This window comes from Tursiops truncatus, chromosome 3, assembly GCF_011762595.2.
Source record: "Tursiops truncatus isolate mTurTru1 chromosome 3, mTurTru1.mat.Y, whole genome shotgun sequence".
Classification (NCBI taxonomy): domain Eukaryota; kingdom Metazoa; phylum Chordata; class Mammalia; order Artiodactyla; family Delphinidae; genus Tursiops; species Tursiops truncatus.
The window spans coordinates 123383477-123410954 of NC_047036.1; the positions used below are offsets into that span (position 1 = coordinate 123383477).

Below are 27478 nucleotides of genomic sequence, written 5' to 3' on the forward strand. Positions count from 1 at the left end.
CACGTCACCACTCCACAGCAACCCAGCAGCAAGGAATCAGAGGGAAAACACCCTGATTTCGTGGTCCACCCTCCCTCCAGTCCCCTAGTGGTGCCACATCAACTAAATTCAACCAGGAGCCCAAGGGCAAAGGACCTATTGGTGCAGCCCAGACAGGTCCAGGGTGTGGAGCAGGACAGAAAACCTTGGCGAGGGCAGCTGAAGAGGCAAACAAAAAACATCCAGCCTAGTCCCTGAACATCCAACCACGGGACACAGTTTAATAAACTGCAATACAGCCACACTGTGGATTATGGTGCAGCCACTTTTTAAACAGGTTAAATCTATATCTTGAACTGAAGAAATATCTAAAATAAGTAAGTGGCAATGTGCAAAATACGATACTGTCCTTGCAAAAGCAAACAAACAAATACTATTATTATGTTTCTGTATGAGCAGGAGAAAGGTCTGGAGGGATGTATACCAAATTTGTCAACATTAGGTATGGTAGGGGGAAAGGATGCAAAGGGAGGAGGTATGAGGAACTTTTTTCTTTTCTCTTTCTCCTCTATTTACATACATTATTTCACTAGTTGCACAATGCATATTCCATTTTATAACTTTTAAAAAGGATTTAATACAGAAAATTATAAAAAGGAAAAAAGAATAAGGACTTTGCTATGGTCCAGATGACAGCAAGAGTATGGATTAGAACATGTATGGTACACTGCAGAGGAAAACTGGAATCTAATTAGCAACTGAAGGGGAAGAGAAAGTGACGTGCCACTATTTACAGTAGCCAAGGCATGGAAGCAACCTAAGTGTCCATCGACAGAGGAATGGATAAAGAAGATGTTGTATATATACACAGTGGAATATTACTCAGCCATGATAAAAGAATGAAATAATGCCATTTGCAGCAACATGGATGGACCTAGAGATTATCATACTACGTGAAGTAAATCAGACAGAGGGAGACAAATACCATATGACACCACTCATTGTGAAATCTAAAAAATGATACAAGTGAACTTACTTACAAAACAGAAACAGACTCACAGACCTAAAAGACAAACTTACGGTTACCAAAGGGGAAAGGGGTGGGGGAGGGATAAATTTGGAGTTTGGGATTAGCAGATACAAACTACTATATATAAAATAGATAAACAACAAGGTCCTACTGTACAGCCCAGGGAACTATATTCAATATCTTGTAATAAACTATAATATAAAAGAATCTGAAAAAGAATATATGTGTGTGTGTATGTGTTGTGTGTGTGTGTGTATATATATATATATATGAATCACTTTGCTGTACACCTGAAACTAACACAACACTGTAAATCAACTATACTTAGATAGATCGCTAGACAGATAGATAGATAGATAGATAGGAAGTGAAGTGCTAAAGGTAAATGATATTTCAAGGCAGGCTGGCCAGGAAGAACCGATGAATAAAAATGCAGAAGAGAAACGAGTCACAAAGTTGGGGTGCAAGAGCATGAAGAATAATTTTGAGGTGCTGGTTAGCCACACACCAAATAGGCAGGAATGGGGATTTGAGATTTAACAGGCTGGTTAGAAGCTGATGGATGGAGTTGAGTTAACCCTACACTGAGATGGCTATACCAACTGAAAGGCAATGAAGGGTAGTACGGACGCCTGGAATGGTAGTCAGGACCCGGATTCTGGTCCCAGCTCTGCGAACCCAAGCTAGGCACTTTGCCTCTCGGGGCTGCTGTCCACTGAATGGGACTCTCTTCCCTCTTTGAGAAGCAGCTCTCTCTCCACTTTGATCATGTGTGCCTGGCAGCTGGCTTTGACTGGGCCTTTGGAATGACAGGAAAGCCCAGTGAATTCCCGCTATTGCTTCTCAGAAACAAAAAACTCTTTCACTGAATCTGAAAGCCAGCCAAAATGCAATCCCCAGAGGAGCAATACGGGCTTGGGCCTTGGAATGTGTGAGCGGCACCTTCAAATGACAGGCGATTGCTCCCCATCTATTTGTGAAGGCCACAGCGATTTTTCTCCAAGTCTGACCTTATACTTTTCAATTGGCCAGGGCTGCCTGGGGACTGCGGTTGCAAGCACACAACCACTGGCTTCTGCGACTTCCTAAAACTGGCCCGTGGTGGATGCGTCGACAACGTACGGCTGCCGTGTTGCAGCTCACACCAGGTGGCCACAGAAAGGGCCCTTGGAGAGAAAGCATGGGAGGGAGGGACTGTTTCAAAGAGCAGAGATGCTCTCGGTTTGCTCTGCCAAGGAGTCCAGACATCAGAGATTGGGTCTGTACAGGACAGCAAAGGGGCCTGCCTCGTCAGTCACTTTGCAGCTAAAAGATCTAAGCGGTGAATCTGCCAGGGCAGCTCAGTGGAACGGTGAGAAAGAGAAGGGCTTTACAGTCACAGTCCTGGCTGTAAAATGACGACAATTATATCTGCTCCAAAGGACTGAGGTCAGGAGTCAAGCCCAAATTCTGGTGCATGGTAGTGCTCAAGAAACGCACGCTTCTTTCAAAGTTGCACTCAAATCTTATGTCAGTACCTTTCACCTGGATGCCTACCCACTCTCACTGCTATCTCTGAAAAGTACCTTGACTTTTCACCTCTTTTTAGTTTACATATAGGCCTTAACTACCTTCCTATAAGAACCCAAACATACTTCCTAACGAGTATGGGAAGCAGAGGAGGTGGGGCATTCTCTCTTTTTTCTGGCTCTTTTTTGACACAAGAAGCAGACAGTGGTGATGACTGACTCTCTGGGTCACAGCCTTCTGATACCTGCAAACCCACAGCTCTGCTTTCGTTCGATAGATCGGTGTTTAAGCACTGACTATTTTTGACTCTTCGGCCCCAAACTTCTCCAAGTTATATTGACAGAGAAAACTGCAGATGCTCTGAGAACAAGGACTTCAGGAGATCAGGCAGATTGGAATGAAATGAACCCTTGAAATAAATATAATTGAGGTACCACTTGAAAATTATCCGAACGCAAAAATGAGACTAGCGGGCAGTTAATCCTGCCGTGACAAAAGGTTTCTTCATCTTCAATGAAGATCTAAGGCTTCACACAACAGGCACTTCCTGGGATATATTCAAGACTGCTTTCTATTTGCAAATGCTATGCTGACATTACAGGAATTGATTCCCTGTGGCTAAGGGCCCGCAGACTTCATCCCTACCTGCAAAGCCATGAGTTACCCGCTTCTTTTCCCAATGATCACTGGTTCACTTTCTGTGATTCTAACACCAGGAGAATGATCTTCTTTGGAATAGTTCCAAAACAGTCTGTTCTTTTATGACGTGTCTCTGCTCAGAAATGTTTTCAAAAGTGCTAAGGCAACTGAAGTTTCCAGTTGCAGGTGTTTTCTGCATTCCAGAATGTGTATTGTGACATGTATTAAATTGTGTCTAAAAGAAATAGCAAAGGAGTTAGGTAGGACCTTTGCAAGTCTCTTCAAGTCATCTCAGATGCAGCAGGTTTTCATCTGTGGTATGACTTGTGTCTGTTATCCCAAGTCTTTTCATCTTTCATTGATCATTTCATTCACTTGAGGTTAGACCATAGGGCGGATAGTTTAGTTGTCTTCTGATAACCCTGTTTCCTTGACACCCGCTCTCCCTAAACCACTTACTAAGGGAAAGCACATTAGTTTAAAGTAAAGGAACAACATGCCTTTTCATTCATTTATTTATTTATCCATTCGTTCCTTCATTTAACGTTTGTAAATGCCTCCTTTTCACAGTACTAGGGATACACGAGTGAACAAAATTAATTCCCTGCCATTGCAACTGTAGGAGTTGAAACAGCAAAGAATAAGTCAGCCAATAAATAAGTACTGTAATTTCAACAGTGATAAGTGACATTTAGAAAGAAGGTAAGGGACTTCCCTGGTGGTCCAGTGGGTAAGACTCCGCTCTGCAATCCCAATGCAGGGGGCACGGATTCGATCCCTGGTCGGGGAACTAGATCCCATGTGCATGCCACAACTAGGAAGTCTGCATGCCACAAGTAAAGATCCCACATGCCACAACTAAGACCCAGCGTAGCCAAAATAAATAAATATTTTTTTTAATTAAAAAATTTTTTAAAATTTAAAAACATAAAGAGGTGAGGGGATGGAGGCTTGGAAGAAGGTCTGGGACTGCTTCTGATCAGGTCTTCAAAGAGGGCATATCTAGGAAGCTATCAGCCAAACTGAGTTCTACAAGTAAAGCCTCCTAGAAAAGACTGCTCCCCACTCCAAGGGTGCAGCAAGGACAGAGCTCTGAGCTGCAGATAAACACATCAGGTCCAAGGGAGAGTGAGAAGGGAGGACAGCTGATGCCAAGACACTGGGGGCAGTGGAGATAGTCAGGGCCAGGCCACGTGGAACCTTGAGCACCATGGTCTGGGTTTTATTCCAAGTGCAACCGATTTTTGAGCTGGGGAGTGACTTGATCTGATTTACATTTTAAAAGGATCACTCTGCTTATGCATGGAGAAATGACCTGATGGTTGGCAAAGTGGAAGCACTGAGACCATTGGAGGGTTCCTGCAGTAAGGTGATGGAGGCTCAGCTAGGGTGGTGGCAGGGATGAAAAACGGTGAGAAGTGGCTGGATTAAAATTCTCTTTTAAAGGTAGGGCCCACTAAGTTACACAGCTGCTATATAGCTGAGCTGGGCCTTAACCCCAACACCTGCTGGAAACAAAGCCCGGCCACCTCTTAACTCGATTGTGTCTTCTCACTGATAAAGTCCAAGTAAGTTTAACCCATATGTTTTAGAAATGATAGACCACACAACCTTAAAACAGGGAGGGCACAGCTGCAAGAGAGCCATCCGCATTCAATATTTCAAGCACCTTCTGTTTCCCATATCATAACAAGCGGTTTTACCAGCAGCTCAAGTTCATTTAATTTTTTTTTGATTGATTACATATTTATCAGGTCTTATTGTTGAAAACACTTCTAAAATAAGTAATTGTAAAACTCTGGCACAGCTTCCACGTCCCCTCATGTTACAGATGTACGGGTCTGGTTTCCTGCTTTAGCAAATGTGACCCAGCGCACGTAACCGATTCTCCTCTGATGGGTCACATTTCTTTGGGGCCTGGGGCCCATCGCTATGAACATTCATTCTTCATTATGTGTAGCTGTCCACTTTGACATGTGAAGGTATAAGCCACTGGGAAGGCTCTGCAGTAGACCTCAAATACCTTGATTATCTTTTAAAATGTCCCTGATCTCCATTTTTACCCTAAAATCAAGGGCCAAATATTTCCTGTTCAATCGATTAAGTGGATTCCAGGTGACTGAGACTTCAGAGTATATTTTTTTCTCTTCCTAACTTTAAGCAACTTGATAACAATGGTTACTAAACCGCTTGGGTTAACCTCAGTGTAGTGGGTGAGGGTTTTAAAGTCAGACAAGGAGACGGATTTGGACCTAACACCACCCGCTTAGCTAATAAATACGAAACTTTACATAAGTTAAATTTCTGAGCCTCAGTTTCTTCATCTGTAAAGTGGAACTAATAATAACTACACCTTAGGCATGTTATAAGCATGAAATGAGATGCCATATATAAAAATACGATTGAAAATCAAGTCAGTATGGGCTTTGGCATGGCATTATTTCTTAGAAATACTAATTACCTGGGTTTCCGTTTTCTATTCATTGAGAACTTCCCCGGTTTGAAGTTTTGAATTTTAAATGTCTTTGTTCTTAACTTTTCCCCCATATTAGTTTGCAGCTGCCACAACAAACTGTCCCAGACTGGTTGTCTTAAACAACAGAAATTTGTTTTCTCACAGTTCTGGAGGCTAGAACTCCAACGTCAAGGTGTCGGCAGGGTTGGTTCCTTCTGAGGCCACTGTCCTTGGCTTGTAGATGGCCAGCTCCACCTCCCTGGGTCCTCACACGGTCTCTCTTCTGTGTGTGTCTGTGTCCTAATTTCTTCTCATAAGACACCAGTCGTACTGGATCGGGACCCACTCTTAATGATCTTATTTAACTTAATTACCCTTTTAAAGACCCTATTTCCAAATACAGTCACATTTTGAGGTACTAGGGGGTTAAAACTTCAACACATGAATTTTGAATGGACACAAATCTGCCCATAACACCCACCCCCTCACATTTTCCCCCCGGGGGGAAAAAAAATTGTGAGAAAAGCACTGAGCCAGAGCAAGGGAAATGAGTCCTTTGCCTCATGTTCTTAAAAACTATTTTGCTGTGTGACCTTTGGCAAATTATCTTCCCTCTTTGGCCCACTTTTTCTTAATCATTAAAATGAGAGGGTTGCAATAATGGATCGCTTATTTCTCTTCCTGCCCTTAACTGAGCAAAGCTAGGTTGGATTCTCACAGCAAGGAATCTGAGATAGAGCATGCAATGAAATAACTGGAATCAAAGCACAACAAAACAAAACAAAAACATGCCTTCTTTATGGAATAAACCTAGGACGAATTTTTCTAGAAGCAGAGGATTACATTCAATTGGTTTAAAATGTTTTAGGTTGCTTAAAGCCCTTTCTCTCTGTAAGGCCATAATTTAAACCAACTTAGTTGGATAAACCAGAAACCCCATTCTGAATTTATCAATATCCCCAAACAAAGTAATCTCATCAAGATATGGGGCACAGATTGGCTTGGAGGGAAAGAGTGTATGATTTCAAATAAAGGTCTCCTTGAAAGAATTAAGGGGGCAAAAATTTAAAAACAAACGCACATACACACAGAAAATGTGAAATTAAAACCAGCTCCCAAGCTTACAGGTTAAGCCATTAAGGCGAGGGAGGGGGAAAAGGAATGGGCATATTTCCTCTCCAGCTGTGCAGCTTTTGGTCCTAAGACACTGTGTACCTCCACAAATGTCAACAGCCTCAGCAAGACAGGGAGGCGAGCAAGGGTGGTGGTGAAGGAACAAATGTGCTCATTGGAGAGCAGGAGAAAACAAAGACGGAAAGCAGAGTTTTCCCTGGAAAATGGCAAAACTGCTGGAGCAAGTGGAGTGATGACAAGAATATAAGACTAAGATTAAACATACTAGGACTCAAATCAGAGTCTGATGCTCACAAGCTGAGCAACTGTGGGCACGTTACTCAACTTCTCATCCTGGGGTAGCTTTTAATTTAACTTCAGCTAAAAAACAGTAACTGAAAACACACCCACCATTTCATTTTTGCTGTTACTACCAAGATCTCGGAAACAACCAAAAAAATCAAACCAAATGGAATTAACTGAAGCACTGGGATAATATGTATGTATTTAAAATTATGATATGTAAAAACAGAGTTGCCATGTGATCCAGGAATCCCACTCCTGGGCATATACCTAGATAAAACTGCAATTCAAGATGATACATGCACCCCAATGTTCATTGCAGCGCTATTCACAAGATACGGAAACAAACTAAATGTCCATCGACAGATGAATGGGTAAAGAATATGTGGTATATATATACCATGGAATACTACTCAGCCATACAAAAAAGAATGAAATAATGCCATTTGCAGGAATATGGATGGACTTAGAGATTACCATACTTTGTGAAATAAGTCAGAAAGAAAGACAAATACCATATGATATCACTTATATATGGAATCTAAAATATGACACAAATGAACCTATCTACAAAACAGAAACAGACTCACCGACATAGAGAACAGACTTGTGTTTGCCAAGCAGAGGGGGAGTGGGGGAGGGGTGGATTATGAGTTTGGGATTAGCAGATGCAAATTATTATATGTAGGATGTATAAACAAAAAGGTCCTATTGTATAGCACAGGGATCTATATTTGATATCCTGTGATAAACCATAATGGAAAAGAATATATATATATATATATATATAACTGAACCACTTTGCTGTACAGCAAAAATTAACACAACATTGTAAATCAACTATACTTCAATTTAAAAAAAGAATAAAATTATGCTATGAAAGAATATTTAAAACATGGAAAGATGTCATAATATATTATGGAATGAAAAGCGGGACATAAAATAGCATGAACAATATGCCATACTATTTTAATAAACAGCATATATCGTAGGAAGAAAAAATTTTATTTTATTTTTTAATTATTTTTGTTGTTTGTGTTTTTTGCGGTACGCGAGCCTCTCACTGTTGTGGCCTCTCCCAGTGCGGAGCACAGGCTCCGGACGCGCAGGCTCAGCGGCCACGGCTCACAGGCCCAGCCGCTCCGCGGCATGTGGGATCTTCCCGGACCGGGGCACGAACCCACGTCCCGTGCATCGGCAGGCGGACTCTCAACCACTGGGCCACCAGTGAAGCCCAAAAATTTTAGATGGGTATACTCAAACTTTACAATGACTATCACTGAATGATTTCACTGTAGCCTATTTTTATTGTCCTCATTTTTTTTTTTTTTTTTTTTTGGTAAATATTTCTACAACCATCGTGGGTTTTTTTTGGTTTTGGGTTGTTTTTTTTTTTTTTGTAATTGGAAAAAAATTCCTACTCACTTTGTAAATTTCAGTATCCTACAGTAAACCAGACAGTTGAAAAAGCCCTAATTCAGTCAGTCTCAAATTGGGACTTGGGTTTCAGTTTCCTCATCTGTAAGGGGTAAGGGGAGACTAGACTGAAAAATTCTTTAAGGAGCTTCTGATTCCATGAGTTTTACAAAGCCCCATCAAGTCAAAACCTCAGCGGAATCTTGCTTAGGATTTATTCAAAAAGCTGGGGAGGCCAGCGTGGGATATAGGATGAGAAAGTGGCATTCAAATCCACCTGAAGAAGAAGCCCTTGCTGGTATTTTTTGCTAATTCAACTCAAATAGCCTTGGGTGCTGGGCATGGTAGGCACCTCCCTGGCAAGTTGGCTCTGAAAGTACAACAGTGTGGAGCTGCTCCTGGCGTTCCTGGAAGCAAGGCTGCTCCGAGGGGAAAGCAGGAGAGCTTCCTGAACCAGGCAGGGCTCCCGAGTCCAACCCCATGCAGACCAGGGCACCCATAGGCTGTGCTTCCCATCTGCCATAACCTGACCCTCATGCCCCACTGGAAATAGGTGTGGAGGAGGACTTAACCCTGGACTTAAGCGAACTCCAATTTGGACCAATGTCTCATGACCCCAGAGGTGCAAGAAGATAAAAGAAGGTAGAAATTAAGGTAGCACCGTAGAATGGGGTTAAGAATGTGGTTCTGAGTCAGTATGAAGTTTGGTTCCACCACTGAAAGGCTTGTGTGATCGTAGGCCAATTTCCTGATCTCTCGAAGTTTCCTCATCAATAAAATGGGAAGACCTAGTTGGAAAGCCAACTACCTAACTGAGTGGTTTTCAGGATTGCATGAGATAAGGGGAAAAAAGTACTTAATAAATGATAAATACATGTTAATTCTTATCATTATTTTAGATGCTTCTGCGACAAGCATCACATTGCTAGGCAAAGAGACGGCGGTCAATAAAATATTCAATCAAAAATAGAAAAAAGGTATTATTATACATGATTAATTATATAAGACACATTTTAATACACATAGTACTTTAAATGCAATCTTTTAAGCTCCATGAATATATTTAATTCTCCCCTTTGTCTTCCCTTATAGATGCTCCCCTTAAAAAGATCTAGTGAGTATTATTACACTTAGAGTATTGAGACCATCGACTGTACAGTTTACAGACAGAAATGAGCTTGGTAAAATGTGCTTTAACTGTCCCCATCCCTCAAACCAAAAATGAATTTTAGAATAAAAGCTAATAACAGGAATAGCTGCAAGCCCAGAGAAAGCTGACAGACGCAATAGGATGAGGGACCGGAAATCTCTGGGAAAACACACACACAAGCACAAAAACATTCCATTCTAAAATGGCCAACACTACTTGAGAAATGAGAAGGAACTACTTAGCCAAGCCTTAGCCAAGCCTTCTGAAAGGTGGAGTTCGCTGTGCAAATGCGTACTAGGCTATCTACTGGCTGGTAACAACTGGAATGACTTGTGGTTTCTGGGTAAAGGCAGAAAGCCCAGAAGATCAGTTAAGATCTCTGTTAGATCCTGGTTCAGTCATGTAGTTTTCTCTATTTGAAAGAGGACATAAAGGTCTCCATTAACTCTTTTAAATCATTGGCAGTAAGAGAAACGATGAATCTGTTTGCAAGTAAGAAGTACCCAGGGAGGCCCCTGAAAGAGGCTGAAAATGAGGCCAGATGCAGAATTTGGAAGAAGGAGAGGAGTGGAGGCCTGAGAAGGAAGAAGTACAAACGATGGACAGACTCCCTGGCACATCTGCCCCAGTCAGGTCCTGGACTACAGTTAACTCTGACTGGTCTGCTAAAGCGCTGTCATGTTTCTCTTCGCCCAGGGATCCCATGCTGGTTTCTCAGAGCCAAGCCTTATCTCTTAAAAGTGAATATTCTAGAAAGTTGTCAGTGAAAGGCAGGATGACGTAGAAGCCAAACGTATACACGTTCTGATCATCTGATCATTTTCTCGCTTGCAATTATTCCTGCAAGGTAAATGTTAAATAAATGTACCCATTCATTCAACAAATGTTTACAGAGGGCTTACTATGTGCCAGCCAAAGGCTACGTGCCGGAGATTCAGTGGCAGCAAAACAAAAATGCCTCCCTACCTCACGGAGCATCCGTGGCGTCATTTGGCCTTTGGGGGGAAGTTATTTCCATTGCACGGGAGCCACCGCATTTCAAATACTGGCAAAAGCAAGTGAAAAGAGCTCGCGGAGCATCTATAGACTCGGAGCTGTTCCCTGTTGGTTTGCTTGTTTGTTTGACCAGTCTAGATTTGGGGCAACTGCTGCCTTTGTGCCATTATCAATGGTAGCCTTATCCAGAAGAGACACTGTACGTTCCAGCGAATGAATCGTGGTATTATTTTAATAATACTCATTTAATACTAAAGCTCTGCTAAGGAAAAAACCTATCAAACATCATTATTCCATTGCTCTCTTGCACAGAGCCTATTAACCAAGTCTACTCTCTGAATGAGAAAGAGGCTAGGATTTTCAGGGTAAAAAACAACCGAAGACCCTTATATCCAACACAGATGTTGGCTGGTCCCACTGAGCTTAAGCCAACAACTACTGCCCTCATCCATTTCCTCACTGCTCTCTCTTCCCTTATGGGGAGGGATCAGAACTCCTCTCTGCAAGTTTGGAACATAGTACAGAGGGCTGACCATGATCTCAGGAGAAAATAGAAGACAAAATAAAGGCTCACAGGGTCATTTGCACTGGCAGGGACTCGCGGATTATCTAGTTCAATGCCCACATTTGACTGATGCAGAATCTGAGAGGGATAATAAGGGGTTTGCCCAGAGTCACACATAAATTAGAGGCAAGGGCAGGCCTGAACCGCAATGTGCCAACACTCCACCCAGGGCGCTCTTCCTTTCCCTGTGTCATCAAACAAGAGGGCCCCTCTGCTCTACCTGTCAGAGGAACCCCTCTCTTAAAAAATAAAATCTCATTTTATCCTTCATAGCTCACTGTCCAGCCCGTCCATAGAAAAAGGACTAACTTAGCCAAGAGAATTGTGCCCTTTAGTTCCAGATGTTCCCGTTCGTTCCTGGACCATTCCCGAGCAGAGCTCCCCCATCTGGCTTAGAGTGCTGGGTGTGTCCTCTGTTCCTCGGCCTGGCTGAAGGAGAACAGAGAGCCTGGCTCGTTCTATGTCTGGGAAGAGGACAGGGACAGAGAGTGAGAAGGGGCCTTGGGCCCAGATCTGCACTTATGCAAGGCAGGAAAACAGCATCTGCATTTCCACCCTGAACACACACATGCTCCTGGGGAAAAGAGCCAGACGCTAACTCAGACAGCTGGCAGAGCAATGCACGACCCACTATTAGAAGGACATGGGCTCAGTCGTTCCAGTGGTGATGTGATAAGGTTTGACCTGACCATTCCCACCCCTTCCACCCTGTGAACACTGGCCCCCTTTTTTGAGCTAACAGGTCTGGCTAGCTGACGGCAAGGGGGTGGGGACAGTCACCTGTGAGTATGGAATTGCTGCTTTCCTACCTATGAAACCAACTCATCTCTGGAGGAATCAATGCCAGGATCTTACTTTTGCAGCTGTGTGACTTTTGTCAAGTTACTTAATCTCTCTGAGCCTCTATCCAGAACACAGAATGATGGTTAACCATTATAGCTATAGGAGCTGTCATGAGTCAAATGAGATGACCCATGTGGTTTGCGCTAAGGCTCTCGATAAATGGTAGTGATAAATAACAGCTCCACTATCCTTACTCCAAGCGCTGAGTCCCCTGTAATCTAGTTAACAGAAGAAATGTTCCCCCAGAGAAGTCATTTTTATACTAGACTCCACATACAGACTAGGGCCAAAGAAGAGGCCAAGTTGAGGGGCTCACCCTATTCCACCAAATTATTTTTTTGGTCTATTTCATATATTGAAATAGATACATATTGAATTTGATGAAAGGGAGATTTCACAGTAGAAGGGTCTGAAAACAGAGGAGTCTATCTCTCTGGGTTGTCCAGGGTCCTTCTCATTTGTTTCCCTCCGGCTACAGAAAATAGGAGAAAAGGTAAAGAAGAGCATTGATTTGAGGAGGGTGTGGCCAGGGCGCAGTCCGGTCCTCCGATTAGCATCCATTCCAGGAGGTGATGGCATATTTACATTTCCAGTCCCTTTAGGATTAGAAGCAGTGATTTAATCAAAGAGAGGTACATTTACCTCCTAGGGAGGCATTCCAACTGTTGTAAACATTTTGTGATTTTTCAAATATAATAAGCAGACATAAACAGTTCTATGAAATATGTCAATGGGTAAAGAAGAGAGGGCCCTCTAGGATATGAAGAGTTTCTTGGTTCTTTTCCAAATCATTTTTTTCTCCCTAACTAAGGAGAAAGGACAGAGAAAAAGCCATTCAACAGTGAGTTGTGAAGAAACTGCTAGAAAGGGTATCCATAATCTGCGGTCAGTCTAGGCTAGAAGCTGATTTGGACCAAAAGCAATATAGTTCAACTGAATAAGGAAAATGCCCTTTCTTTAGGTTAAGGGAGAGTCTCTGTATCCAAGTCCAAAGGTAGTCTAATGGCCTCGTTAGCGTGTCAGAAATTAAAAACAAGCATAATTCTGAGAAACACTGTAAAATAACTAAGCAGGAAAAAACAGAGTTTTTATATAACACTGTGTTAATTTTTGTTTGGGTTAGAAAACTTGTATTAAAACATTGACCCCTAAGTAGCCTCTTCCTACTTCAGACCTTTGTCAAGTCCTCCTTTATTAATTTCCACATTCCAAAGTAGTTAAGATTTTATAAATAAATCAGTTTCCTAGCTTGCATACGTTCGGGGTTCAGAGACCACGGTCCACAGTCGCTCCTTCATCTGAGCCTTTCAACATCCCGGTGAGATAATGAGGGAGGATTTTTATTTATAAACTGACAGTTCTACTACACAGACTTGAATCCTCTCAGGAAATCTATTCCTCCAGAATTCCCCCAAGTGCCCAGCTGGCTCCGTCACAGCTACTAATAGTCAGAGCTCTCTTTATCCACCTGAGGCATTTTGCTAGTGTTTGAGCAAGAGGAATAACCTGGCTGCGAATCACCACAGACCTGTTCAAAAAATAAAGTAACAAACACACACCCCAGGCAGGGCTTGAGCTGAGGTTTCTACGATCAGATATCTAAGATGCTTCCCATTCCTAAGTCTTTGATATTTTTCCTCTGTCTTTTCTCTGGAATTTCCCTTCCAAGATGCCTTACACAGATCAAGCTGGCTTTGGGTGACACCTCTTCTTTTGGTCTCCCAAACTCTGAACCTCCATCTCCTAATATCTGCTCCCGATCCAAAGTGACACCTACTGAAGCAAAAGGAAGGCACAGGTCCAGGGAAGGAGTTGCACTGTCCCTTCCCCAGGTTCTAGTCTAGTTCAAGGCCCCCAGTTCAGAGATCTGGGTTTTTCCTCCAGTTCACATAGCTCCTTTACTTCTCCTCCCAAGTGAAAAATTCCCATGGCACCCACAATGCTCACAATCACACCCTTCAAATGAGATCACAGCGCCCTGACTACATACCCTAAGACCAAACTCTCCAGGTCATGTTCTGGACAGAGGATGGTGTCTTCCAGCAATCCTAAACATCACACACATACACCCCAACTTTCAGTGTGGCAGAAATGCATGAGCTGCAAGATAGTATTTACAGAACTCCAACTGGTATTTGCCAAAAGCCAGTTCTCGGTGATTTGTCTCCTAGGGGGAATTCTGGAGCTCTTTATCCACAGCTTTCAAATTTTCCACTGCAGGTACCTCTGGGAAGCAGCTGAGGCTGTGAAGTCAGACAAGACTTGTGTTGGATTTCCAGCTTTGCCTCAAATCCTCAGTGTGCAACTCTGGATAACTGACTTCATCGATCTAGGTCTCAATTTCCTGAACTGTAAAATGGGCTTTTGCAGAGACCCTGCTAAGAGAATACATGTAAAGCACTGGAGCCTAAGTGTTAGATCTCCACCCACTCTTGCAGTCAGCTTCAAGTTGTAGCTTATCTCAGAAGAATATAATGACTTGCCAAACTTTCTACCTGCAGAATTGAGATGGTCAGCTACCATCCCCCAAGTTTACATTTATTCAATGTAAAAAGTAAGAGAGACCACGTTATAGGATCTAAACCATTTGCCCTACTAACACCACATAATAGTGATGGTATGGGCAGAGCCACCAAGACCAGTGCGGTGGTGAGGGACATGCACTTTAACTTCCATCAGGTGTGGAGGCTTGAGTCCTGCCTCGAACACTTATTATATCTATGACCCCGGGCAGAAGCAAAGAATCTATACAATAGAGATAACTCTAGTACCTCTCAGACAGTGTTGATTTGAGGGATTAAATGAAACAATGCACATAAGGCACAATACTTGACACAAAATAAACACTCAGTAGGTGTGAGCTGTTCTTAGTAGGAACCATTTTTAATTCATTTATTGATTTAACCAATCATCACTAGGCATCTATGTGCCATGCACTGTGTGAGAGGAGACAGAGGTGGATGACAATACCAGGTCCCTGCTCTGATTGGCTGGGCCACCCAAACTGCTGTCTCTGCCATTTAGAAGCAAGGGCTAGTGTTGGGGTAAGGACATGCAGATTACTCAGGTAGGTGACCTGAGAACAATAAGATCTGAGGCCTGAGCTACTCCCAGGGAAAGCCCCAGCCAATTCTACCAGCGACAGAGAAACCAATAAACACAGGGTAGTAGGAAGGCTTTGCTCTCAGGAGGGCAGCAAAAAGAGGTAGAAGGAAAAGCAGAAGATAAGCAAACAAAACCTTACTGTGTCCCCCAAATTGTGCCTGTGAGGCAAAGGTACTCAGCAAGAAAGACTGCCCCCATCGGTCCCCAGATTACAGTGACATTCCAGCTACTGGGTGGGGCAGTTCACAGACCGGAATAGAGAGAGGATAGGAAACTTATCTCAAATTCCATAATCTTACCATTTTAAAAAACGGACTAGAATTGACAGCAGGAGACATATGTTCTATTTAGATCTTTAATCATATTTTCTGTATAGATAGACCTGTGTCCGTATTTTTATGTTTTTAGCTATACCTAGGAAGGGTATCTCACCCCTGGTAGTATGCAGATAACCGTAATCATCTATGGACCTGCAAATGTACAAAAATTAAAACACTGTTCTGTTCTAAAATAGAATTCTTGTTCAAGGAAATACAAAAACAAAGCATGAGAAAAATCAACAAATGGATTCCTTGCCCCCAAGGACCCACACTCCCATCCTGCCATGTCCCTCTGCCTCTCCCCAGCCCATACCCCTCTCAACAATGAATGCAAGTCAGGCCGGCTGGAAGAAATTCACAGCCACCGTCCATTCCCATCACAGCTGCCGAAGGCACAGCCTCAGCTTCAAGGCAGAGGCTGCTATGCAGCACCACGCCCCACACGCAGAGAAAGGATGGAAGCAGCACTGAAAATGAAGGATGCACCCCAGGGAAGACCATTCAAGTGGGAACAAAAGGGAGCCCCCTGCAAACCTGGCCCTGGGACTAGGGCCCAGCCACACTTACAGGGGCTTCTAAGGCTGTTATCATATGGGCTAAATTTCTGTATCTTTCCTTAAAGGTGGCTTAAGTGATACCTAGAAGAATGGGCATGGCTCTCAATGCCACAGCATAAGCTGAATCCATAAGAAGAACCATTGCAGTCTTCAGACTGGGAAGAAAAATATAATCTGTTCTCTGCTTATCCCAAACAGGAGAACTGGCAAATGCACACTGGATATAAAGCAAGTGGTATGTATGCAACATAACTTCCACACATCATAGCATGAGAGCTGAGGCTCATCTCTCCTGAGTTAGAGAAATAAGTATAAAAATTAAGCTTTTGTCTCAATCAGCTTTTAAAAAAAATAATACCATCCACAGCTCTTTGCAAAGACAACTGGCACTGAGAAAATACTGTGTATTATAAAAGACTCACTATGCTTTTACAATAATGTGAAGTCAGTGATATCAGGCAGTGGTCAAGGAGGATGGGCTTAAACCCAACGCCTCTACCTGGCAAAAGGATCCCTACCCATCCCAACTCTATCCCCCTGGGGAGTGTTGCTTCCCTAGGAGCAAGTGGACAGCAGGTAGGGGTGGGGCACGCTTGTGTCCGGTGAAGCTCAGGTGCATGAAAAAGGTAGGGTACTGTCATAGAAATAAACCACTTGACAATAAAGTGCACTAGAGGCAAGAACAGCTTCCTCCTGCCTGCAGAGGGGAAGGTCCTGCACTGCAGTCAGGTTGCTCCAAGCCTAACCCAGCAAGTGCAAAGACACTCATGCCCACAGCAAAACCTAGTGGATCCCGGCAAATGAACTACAGTAGCAGGTACAGCAGTGCCCTAGGGCAGCTGCAGAGCCTCCCAGGGGCCAGCTGATCACTTCCTTTGTTCGTCTTGCAAAGATGGAGTAGCCACCCATTCCCCCACTACACACACACACACACACACACACACACACCCCATTCACTACAGACAAAGCACAACCGCACTGCTTCGTGCTCAACTAACAAATGACAGTGGGTGTTCTGTTGTTTTTGTCTTGCCCCCTTTTTGAAAATGCCCATTCCAGCCTGTCGTATGTCCCTTCCATTCGAGGCGTCATTTCAGTGCAACCTGGAGGAATCCCGCAGCAGGGAGCGGTATTCTGCCGCGAGAGCTGCTTGCTGGACGCCAGCGAAGATGAGGCTTCTGTACCTGATTATGGCACATCTCCTCTCCACCCCGCCCTAGACGCTCGCCCAGCGCATCTGACACCCGCCGGCCGCGGGAGGCTCGGCTTTGCACACAATGGCAGTTGGACACGGCATGCACACAGCGTGCGCTGCCACCGCAAACTAAAATCTGCTCTAAAAACTCAGCCTTTTCTTGGGATGAGGGGGAGAAATGACAGGAAAAATGTAAAGGCATCAAGGGCAAAAAAAAGTTGGTCATTCTCACTACAGCCACGTTAGCTGTCGAGTCCGAGTATGATGCACCGAAATATGAACTGGGGTGAATACAAGCAAGGAGTGGCCAAGGTGAAGACGGATGTCCAGGCATCCCATCACCGTCGCGGGGTGGTAGGGTAGGGGGGTGGGGGCGGGGAGCCACGGGGCTGGAGCTCAGAGAGGGGCGCGGTCGGGCTACCAAGTACCCCTGGGGAAAGGTGTCATCTCTCCATACCCCGCCCCGCCAAAAGGAACCTTCTACAAAAAACATACCTCGCCTGGGGCAGCACACACTGACGACCCAGGCGGCGCGGAGGTCCAGGGAGGGCCGAGACCCCTGTGTTATTTGGAAACTACCGGGTGGTGGGGAAGGAAGATAAATAATCCAAAGTTCTCCACGCCACTGTTTGGGTTTCCTCTTTGTTTGGTTTTCCCCAAATCCCAGGGTCGCTCCGTCTGGGTGGCGCCCCGCCGCGCCGGCCGTACTGACCACCGCTCTCCACACACCACCCCCCCGCCCCGGCCCCGGGCCCCCGTCCCTCCCCGGGTACCAGCCCAGGGAAGCCGGCGGGATCCAAGCCGCCCCCATCCGCGGTGCAGCCGGCCAGGAGCGAGCGAGCCACGGCGGAGTCCGGGCGTCCGACTCACCGTGATCCGCGGGATGTTCTTTTTGCCTTGGTAGGACATGGTGGCGGCGGTGGCTGCAGCAGCTGCCTCCCTGCCTCCTTCTTCTACTCCTGCTCGCCCGCGCCTTCCTCAGCGCACAGCGCCCCAAGATCAGGTGGAGCGAATGGTGCGCTGGCCGCGGCCGCCGCCTCCTCCTCTCGCCTCCGCCCCCCTCCCCGGCTCCCGCGGCGGCTGCCAGAGACAATAGTAAATCTCCCCGGTCCCCCTTTCACCCCCGACCCCCCCACACACACCCTCCTCCACTCGCGTTCACGCCCGGGCTTTTTTTTTTTTTTTTTTTTCCTTTCTTTTGCGGTGCCAGCTGGGACCCCGTAAGACAAGAATGGCTGATCCGCGACTCCTCCCTCTTCTCTCTTATCCCTATTGATTTTCCTCCTTGCATCTGCCTCACCCACTTTTTCTTCCTTTTTTTTTCTGGTGACTTGCGAGTGCAGCGGAGCCAGCCTGCTCCACCGCCACCAGGGGGCGCGAGGGACTGTTCGGGGCGGGGATGCTGCAGTCCCTGGTGTCGGCGGCAGAGAGGCACCAGCGTAGCCCTCCTGGCCCCGCCGCAGCCCGGGAAAGCGCCCACGCCTCCGACTTGCCCGTGGTCCGATTCCCCACCTTCCCCACCCTGGTTTCAGAAAGGAGACGGCTCTGGACTTCCCTCCCGGAACCCGCTCTCCTTCGCCACCGCGCGGGCTGGATGCGACGGCAGCTGCCTTTGTTATCGCGGAGGCCGAGCGCCGCCTCTGCTGGTCGCTGGGTGCAAACAGCCGCCGCGACCCCTTAGAAAGCCGAGAACTGGGCTGACTTTGTGCAGCCTGGCCGGCCGCTGCTATCCCGAGACCATGAAAATAGGCATCAGAAAATGCGAAGCAACCCCTCACTCTCGGACGGCTGCGAGGGGGCACCGTGTCAGCTACCATCAGCCGTTCTCTGTATTGTAAAAATAATTCTCAAAATAATGTTTTAAAGGAACTCCACTGTCTGGCTCTCAGAACCGAAGGAAAAGCATTAACGCTGCTCCGTGAGTAAAGAGTAGAAAACACCTGTAGTGAGAAGCCAAACGCCCTGGCACATTACTGCGCAGCGGTGGGTTTTGTGAGCGATCCGGTGTGCGCTGTTCACAATGCCGAGTTTACTTTAGGCAGGGCTGATAAACAGAGATCAATGTGCTGTGAGGAGCAAAAACATGACCTTTCGGTGCTGGAATATCTTATCCTTTTGCTACCCGCTTCAAATAGAAGGCCAAGGGGGGCATGTTTGGAGGAGCCACTGTGGCTCGGGGCTGAGGGATGGTCGGATGAGGGAGCTTTCTCAGCTCTCCTGAAAAAAATAATCCCAAATATACCACTTGGATAACAGCAACAACAAAAATGGCTTGCTATGCAAAAATTATAAAGCCCTCGCAAGACAAGTCTCCCACGACCACCACACCCCACTGTGGATCCTAATGCTCCCTAAATAGAAATTCTGTAGATATCACGGAGCATGACTAGGTCTGTGTCAGAGATCTTTAATTCACATTTCTCCAAGGCAGGCCACCGACCACACTTCGGGATATCTCCTCATTAACTTGAAGGCTTCCTTTGCAATAGAGAAGCTATAAAAGCATCCACAGAAAGAGGGTACAGAATACTCCAGCTTGGGCTTTCCATAAACCTGAAATGAACCAGCCTGGTCACATAATCAAACGGCAGACTAAGCCCCCCTGAAACACTCCTTCTCAAGTGAGTTAATCCAGCGGCTGGTTATTCATGGGTAACTAGACTGAATGCAGTCTTCACAGGAGAAGTCCACAGCATTCTCCACTTTATTTCTGTGATACTCTTGGAGGATGAATGCAAAGCAAAGGTCACCTCCCTGTACTGTTTTGCAAAGCCCGGGGCGGGGCGGGGGGGGGGGGGGGGGACTGAAGCGAAAGGCACGCCCTAAACATTTTGCTTTGTTCTTAAAGCTTAAGTGCTGAGACCACTAGCCAAGAGTTGTGAAATTACAAAGCATTCTGGGGATTGGCATGCAAATGAGCAGGATTATATTTAGAACAGAGTAAAAAGAGAATTAACTACATACTATGCAACCCTGCAGAGGTCTCTCTGAATCTTTCCCATAGTTTTAACTGCTCCAATTTTATTTGAAGGGACCTTGCAAGTTCTTAGGAAAAGCAAAAAATATGTAGGGGACATTTACAATCCTAAAGAAATACCACTGCCTTCCTTTTTTTAATTTCATGGGTTTGTTGGGTTTTTGTTTCCTTTCTTTGCATCCTAATTATCTCTTCTGTTACTGTCATTATAATCCAGAACACTCTCTACTAAATAGATTTATACCATATTTTTGATCACTTGATGATTTTGTGTGTGTCTGTTGTTTCAAATTACAAGACTTGGTTAATCTCTTTGAGGTCAGGCTTGCATGCAAGAAGCCATGCAGAATAGGACTTGTGATGTGTTTCTCTGGATCAGACTGCTGTGAAAAGCCATGCACAGGAATGCATAATAACCAGCTAATCGGTTCAAGCTGTTGCCATCAGCAGAAATGTACAACAAACACTATTTTCTCCCTCTTTCATCCCCTTCAATCATCTTTCTCTTTCTTAAATCAAAATCAAGTGTCTAAGATGAGTTTGAAGAAAAAAAGCCTTCCTTGGCGGTGCCTTTCTTATTCAAGGAATAAGAAGAAAGGCCGTGATCAACACGGGATGCCTCTGTGTCTGGCCAAGAGAGTGAGGAGTGGAACCAGCATGGGTGTTTTCCACAGTAGAATGACTCTGAATGGTTTTCCTTGGATACACAGCAGTACTTGGCTTTAGATATCTCAGGAAACTATGAGAGAGGGAGAGGGAGACACTGAGCGACTTTATGGTCCCAAAGAAATTTAATTTTGGCCACCAAACCTACCACATCCATAGACTTCCCATACCTCAGTCAAGGCTACTTTATTCTAGTTGCTCAGACCAAAGGTTTGGCATCATCCAAACCTTGACTTCTCTCCTTCAGTCCAATCCAGTTTGCACTCCACATCCCATCTGTCAGGAAATACTATTGGTTCTGTCTTTTACATATATACACACTGTGATCTCTTCTCTCCATCTACAGAGCTTCTCTCTGTGTCTAGCCACCAGCAGCTATCACCTGGACTACTGCAGTAACCTCCTAACTGGGCTCTCTTCTTCACTGTTATTCATTCATTCTCACAATACTCACACAGTATTTACCCTGTGCTACAGATGTCAATAATAATAATAATATCCTGGATCTCAGGGAGTTTATTTTATACCCTTATTCAAGAGAATACCATCTGTCACCTGTTAGCCCCCTTCTATGCTTTATTTACCTTCATAGTACTTTTTCACCACATAATATATTAATTTATTATTAAGTATTATCTTCTTTCTCATCCCTAGAATGTAAACTCTCTGAGGGCAGGGAATGTGTCTCTTTTATTCACTGCTGAGTCCTGAGTGTGTGAAATAGGGCCTTGCCCATAGAAACTGCTCAATTATTATTAGGTGAGTGAATGTAAGAATGTTTCAAACTGTGTCTGAAGAAAGAGATGGAATAAGAACTTTCCTGTAATTGAAGGGCATGTGGTAAGAATCTAGATTTAAGAATATTTATGCTTCTGTAAGCCTTCTTAGAGTTTCCTGATTCTAGATTTCAGAGCAAGTAAATTCAAAATGGTGAGGGATCACTTTGCTAATAGGATACAGTCACAAAATTCCAAGGCAATACATGGGCCAAAGAATGACTCTGTAGAATAGATTTGGTACCTGAGCAGTGATTAGAGAGTTGTGGCTCGAAAGGACCTGCCATCAAAGTGTAAGAGAAGATCAAAGGCCTTGTGTTCATTTAAAGAACTTCCTTTTAAAAAAAAATGAAGGAACTTCCCTGGTGGTGCAGTGGTTAAGAACCCATCTGCCAATGCAGGGGACATGGGTTTGATCCCTGGTCCGCGAAGATCCCACATGCCGCAGAACAACTAAGCCCAGGCGCCACAACTACTGAGCCTGTGCTCTAGAGCCAGTGAGCCACAAGAATTGAGCCTGTGTGCCACAACTACTGAAGCCTGTGTGCCTAGAGCCCGTGCTCAAGAAGAGAACAAGAGAAGCCACCGCAATGAGAAGCCCGCACACTGCAACGAAGAGTAGCCCCTGCTCACCACAACTAGAGAAAGCCTGCCTGCAGCAGCAAAGACCCAACATAGCCAAAAATAAATTAATTAAATAAACTAATTAAAAATGAAAAAAATGATATTGAGTTCAGAAGGAAAACTATGGACTAGAATCCAGGATGGTATACTGTTTAAGGATCTGGACTTGGGAATAGAGGGACCTCTGCCACATTCCAATTCATCCAGCTCCTGTTTCTATGACCTTCAGCAGATTATTTCAAGCTTCTGAGCCTTGGTTACCTCACCTCTAAAATGAGCATCTTATTACCTACCATACAGTGTTTTTGTGATGATTTATTAATTCATTCAACTAATATTTATTGAGTACCTATTATAGGCACTAGGGATACAAATATTTGAATAAAATTGACAAAATCCCTGCCCTCTTGAAGCTTCCATTCTAGAGAAGGCATAAATCAAGAGTAAAAAGTTATATAGTGTTTTCAAAAGTATATAGCGTTTAAAATGGCGGCAAGTGCATTGGGGATAAATACAGCAGGGATGGGGAAATGAAAGTCATTCCAGCGTCTTGAGGATGGGCTGGAATTTTCCGTATCAGGGATCACAGAAGGTCTGGTGAGATGGCGGTTGCTTGAACCAAATCGTAACCGTGGAAGCAGTGCGAAATGGTCAGATATTGGACATGATTCAAGGTTAAGCCAGCAATATTTGCTGATGGATTTGACTGGGGTATGAGAAAAAGAGGAATCAAAGATTACACTAAATGTGTCGGCCTGAGCAACTCCAAAGATGAAGGTGAGATAGGGAAAATTGTGGGAGAAATGGGATGGGGGGAAAGTCAGGAATATGCTTGTGGACCTTCCTATTAAACATCCAAGTGAAATGTTGAGCAAGCAGGTAGATATTCGAGATTAGAAATCTAAGGGAACAGCTGGGCCAGAGATACAAATTTGGGAGCAGTCAATCTCTAGCTATCATATAAAGGAACAATGCTGGATGAGCTGACCAAGGATGGGAGTGGAGGTAGAGCTCTGAGATAAGTAAGAGCATCCTGAGGATAAAGGAAGAACCAGAAAAAGCATCAGAGACAGTGGTCAGTGAGACAGTGGGGACACCATGAGAGTACAGTATTGTGAAGGTCAAGAAATAAAATTATTTCAAAAAAGAGAAAGTGTTCACATGCTGTTGAAAGGTCAAGGACGATGGGAAATGAGAGTTCATCAGTGCGTGAAATCACCAAGGACCTTGACCAGAGCACCTAGAAAATGAGTATCTTCATACCCACCTCACAGTGGGGTAGTTTTGTATATGTGTAAGCAAGTATTAAGTTATTCTGGTCAGATTTACTGCATACCTACCGTGTGGGTATGTGTGCCAGAGCAGTCTTAATGAAGTTGTGGAGCTGAAATCTGATTGGAGCGTTTCCAAAAGAAAATCAAAGTGGAAACTGGAAACACCGAATACAGGCAACTCTTTCAAGGGTTTTTTTTTGTAAACGGGGACAAGGATACGGAGCAGTAACTAGCAGAGAAAGTAGAATCTAATATGAGGGAAATAGCACGGCTTATGCCAACGGGGCTGATTCAGAAAGAAGAGGAAACTTCACGATGCAGGAGAGAAATGGAACAACTGCTGTCGGGGTTCTTGAATAGACAACACAGGTGACATCTAGTGTTCAAATGGAGGGCTTCCCCTTAGCCAGGAGCAAGGACTGTTCCTCCTCGAGTAACTAAGGGGAAGAGTATACAGCACAGAGACAGGCAGCTAGGTCAAGTTCATGGTGGGAGTTTATGGCAGCTCTCTTATGACTGCGTCTGTTTTCTCTGCCATCAGCTAAGACAGTCTGGGAGAGAAGGTACTGAACGTTAAGAGGGGAAAGGAGCTGGTATAAAATCAGTTTTTAGGAGATTCAAGGGGCTAGGGAAATACTGTGTGATTCCCTGGCAGCACTAAGGACTCCCCTCAGGGAGCGGCCATAAATTTAAAGAGAGACGCGTAAGCATGGTGTGGCTACGCCTCCAGTCATGTACAGCTGTATACATGCAGGCATGGAGTAGGCAGCGTGTGGACTTTCACAAGGGTTTTGCTAGATGAGTGCTGAGAAGGGAGAAAGAAACTCAAGGGAATTGAGGATAAACCGTGGGATCTAAGCTGGTTAAGAGGGAAGGGAGGGCACAAGTGTATATGGGGGTAAAGGACAGTGAACATATTGAAGATTAAATAAGATTATTCATGTAAAGCTCTTAGCACAAAGTTAATTAGACGGCAGCTATTCCTACCATTATCTTTAATGTTCTGATTATTATTTGCTGAACTCGTTTGTGTCCAGGACTATGTCTTATTTATCTTGGTAGTCTCCGCCTCTTTTATAAAGCTTGGAATAGAGTAGAATCAATGGGGGAAACTTAATTGAACAGAGGGGAAAGTCAAGAATATTCTGTCTTCCTTTTAACCTCAAAAATATCTAAAATAAGTGCTTAGTAATTCACACAGTTTTGACTATTAAAAACACTTTCTACTTTTTAAAAACAAATTTATACTTTGCTCTGTTGATATGGGTAAACGTTTCCCCTGGTCCTGATTTGAAGGATGAAGAAAAACATAGTCCCAAAACAAATACGGAAGAGTTTTGAAGGGGCAAAAGACATATACCAGGCTTTTGTGAAATATATAGGCTATTCTAGTGTGAATAAACATTTCATCTCAGAACTTCCCATTAAGTCATTTGGATCCATTAATTTTACCTACATTTCAAACAAAGGAAATCCTAGTCGTGTACTTCCAGTGTCACAGAATGAAAATCAAAGTGGTGATTCACCTGCTATTATTAGATGTTTACATATTAAATACACAGAAATAACCTGACAAACAATCCTACCCTTGAAACACATAAGCCAAAAAAAGAAAAAAAAATACGATAGCCACAGGAAAGTACTCCCATGGGCTTATTCCAAAATCAAAATTATATCAGCATGAGCAAGGTATGCAATCCTACTTCTTCCTGGATGGACGTTTTCATTCATTTCCTCAGTAGAGAATGATTCTGCAGGCGCCTGGCCTCCTCCGCACAAAGCCTGGGAGGCCTCTTCAGGTTTTAAAGACAACTTAGTCCTGGAAATACTTTTACAGCACATTTACATCAAAGGCTGTCCATTCTGAGCCGCGCCTGGGGCAGGAAAGGGCTCTGCAGCAGATCCAGGATGCAAGTGCAAACAGCCCTGCCACTTCAGCCATAAGACCCAATAAACTCTACAGCACTGGAGGTACTTGTGGTGGGAAAAGCCACCACGTGAAGGTTATGCAGTCCCAACAGAAGTATCACAATCTACACTCTTAGGGCTCTGGAGTAAGAAAATTATGCACTATTTGAAAAATAGGTCCTTGAGTGCTATTGGGCCCTGGTAGAGACGGAGGGCTTGACCAGGGTCATGAAGTGGCCAGAAATGTCCATTATGAGCTGGGTTCTATCAGACCCACCAAGTCACAAGACCAAGTTGGCCCAGCAGCAATTGATCCTGAGAAGGGCGTGGCCCCGTCTCCCATGTCATCCACTGCTGCTGCTCCGGTACCTTCCTGCTAGCACACGCCTATGGCCCTGAGGATCAGCTGGTGGAGGAGGAAAACACCTGAGCCTGACTTCTAGATGCGCTGGCTCAGCATCTAGATCACACTGAAAACAGACCATGGCCACTGGACAGTCCCACCCAGGGGTGGTGCTGAAAGGCAATAGTGAAGAGCTCTCTTCCCAAATGTCCAGTTTCAGACAGTACAGCTAGTCATCCACTTGGGAAAGAACAGTGACTCAAGATTATACATAATGTTGAGGAAGAGAAGTGGCTCAAGATTATACAGAGAGTTGAAGTATTCCTAGGAGGTAAGAGGAAGGATGAAAGATCGAGGAAAAGGTGGCGTTAGCTAGCAGCATGCGGTAGACCAGGGGAGTGGGCATAAAGAGTGAAGATATATGTATTGTATTTTAATGCCCTCCAGAGAGCACCCATCACGGAAGAGGCACTAAACGATGCGGCAGACAAAATGACTCGGTCGGCTGACATCAGCCACCCTCCATCATCAGTCACCCCAGGGCTGGTTCAATGAGCCCATGGATGGTGTAGACAAGACATGGTGACAGGGCTAGAGGCCATGCAGGGAACCAAGACCCAGTCACCAGCGCTGATCCAGCTACTGGTGCTGTCAGACATCCATCCTGCCAGCAACACAGAGCAACACTTCCTCCCCAAGGTGGCACCATGCCTCAAAGACACACACAGCCCCTTGTGTAGACGACCTCAGACCCCTTTCACGCTGGAAAGCACAGTGATTCACTTTTACAGAAACAAACACATGTTCTAGATGTGGATTTGCATCTTCTGTTGCTGTGGCCTCAGTCAACCCTATGTGAGGGCTTACGGAGTGTCTGAGGCACTGGCATGGGATCCACACAGCAGCACACACCAGACCAAGGGGCTTGTTTAACAGCCAATGAGATGCAAGAAAGGCCACGTGACCGCGGGATCCACTATATCAAATACCACGTCACCCTGAACCTGCCAACCTGAGCGAGGAGGAATGGCCTACCGAAGGCACAACCGAAGCACCATTCCAGAGACGACTCCCTGCAAGGATAAGGCACCACCCTCCAGGACGCACTGTGCGTTGTGAATCTGTGCCCTTTACAGGGTGCTGTGTTTCCAAAGGGAGAACACATGGATCCCAGAAACAAGGGGAAGAAGCAGGAGCGACCCCTTTTACCTTCACTGCCAGGGACCCAACTGGGAAATACGTGTTTCCCATCCCTGCAACTCTGGGTTGTTTAGTGTCTTTTCCCCAAAGGGCAAGTACTTCTACCAGGGGGCACAGCAAGAACTCTGCTGAACTACAAATGACAGCTGTTATAGGGCACCTTGGGCTCTTTGTGCTCAGGGACTAAACAGGCAAGAAGGAGAGTTGGCATCCTTCTGGGTAGGACCGTGAAGAGAAGGAGGAGATAGGGCTGCTACTGCACAGTGGGGGCAGGGAGGGGTATGTCGGACACTCTTAGGATCCACAGGGGTTCTTTCAGGTACAGCCCTGCCTGAGCTTGATGGTAAATGAACAAGTACACCAGCTGTAACCTGAGATGGACATGGTGACCGGGGTCTCTTACCCCTCAGAGACGCAGGTCCATGTTCCAACACCAAGTACACCACCTGGACCAGCAGAGGAGCTCGCTGAGAGTGAAGGGAATCTAGAATGGTTAGGAGAGGACATTCATGAGTACTACCGTGGCCCTAAGAAC

The 27478-nt window shown here is 44.9% G+C and overlaps 1 protein-coding gene across 3 annotated transcripts in view; it reads right to left on the bottom strand.

The window, feature by feature from the left end:
- Positions 1-27478, bottom strand: part of DPYSL3 (dihydropyrimidinase like 3) — a 114666-nt gene that overhangs the window by 48373 nt on the left and 38815 nt on the right. Inside the window, exon 1 of one of the 3 annotated variants that reach the window (XM_073802670.1) lies at positions 18046-18229. The exons of the other annotated variants lie outside the window; for them this stretch is intronic. Coding sequence (XP_073658771.1) covers positions 18046-18084 — 39 coding nt within the window. The 5' untranslated portion in view covers positions 18085-18229. Of the gene's footprint in view, positions 1-18045; positions 18230-27478 lie in introns of those variants that run through there. 3 annotated transcript variants of the gene reach the window in all.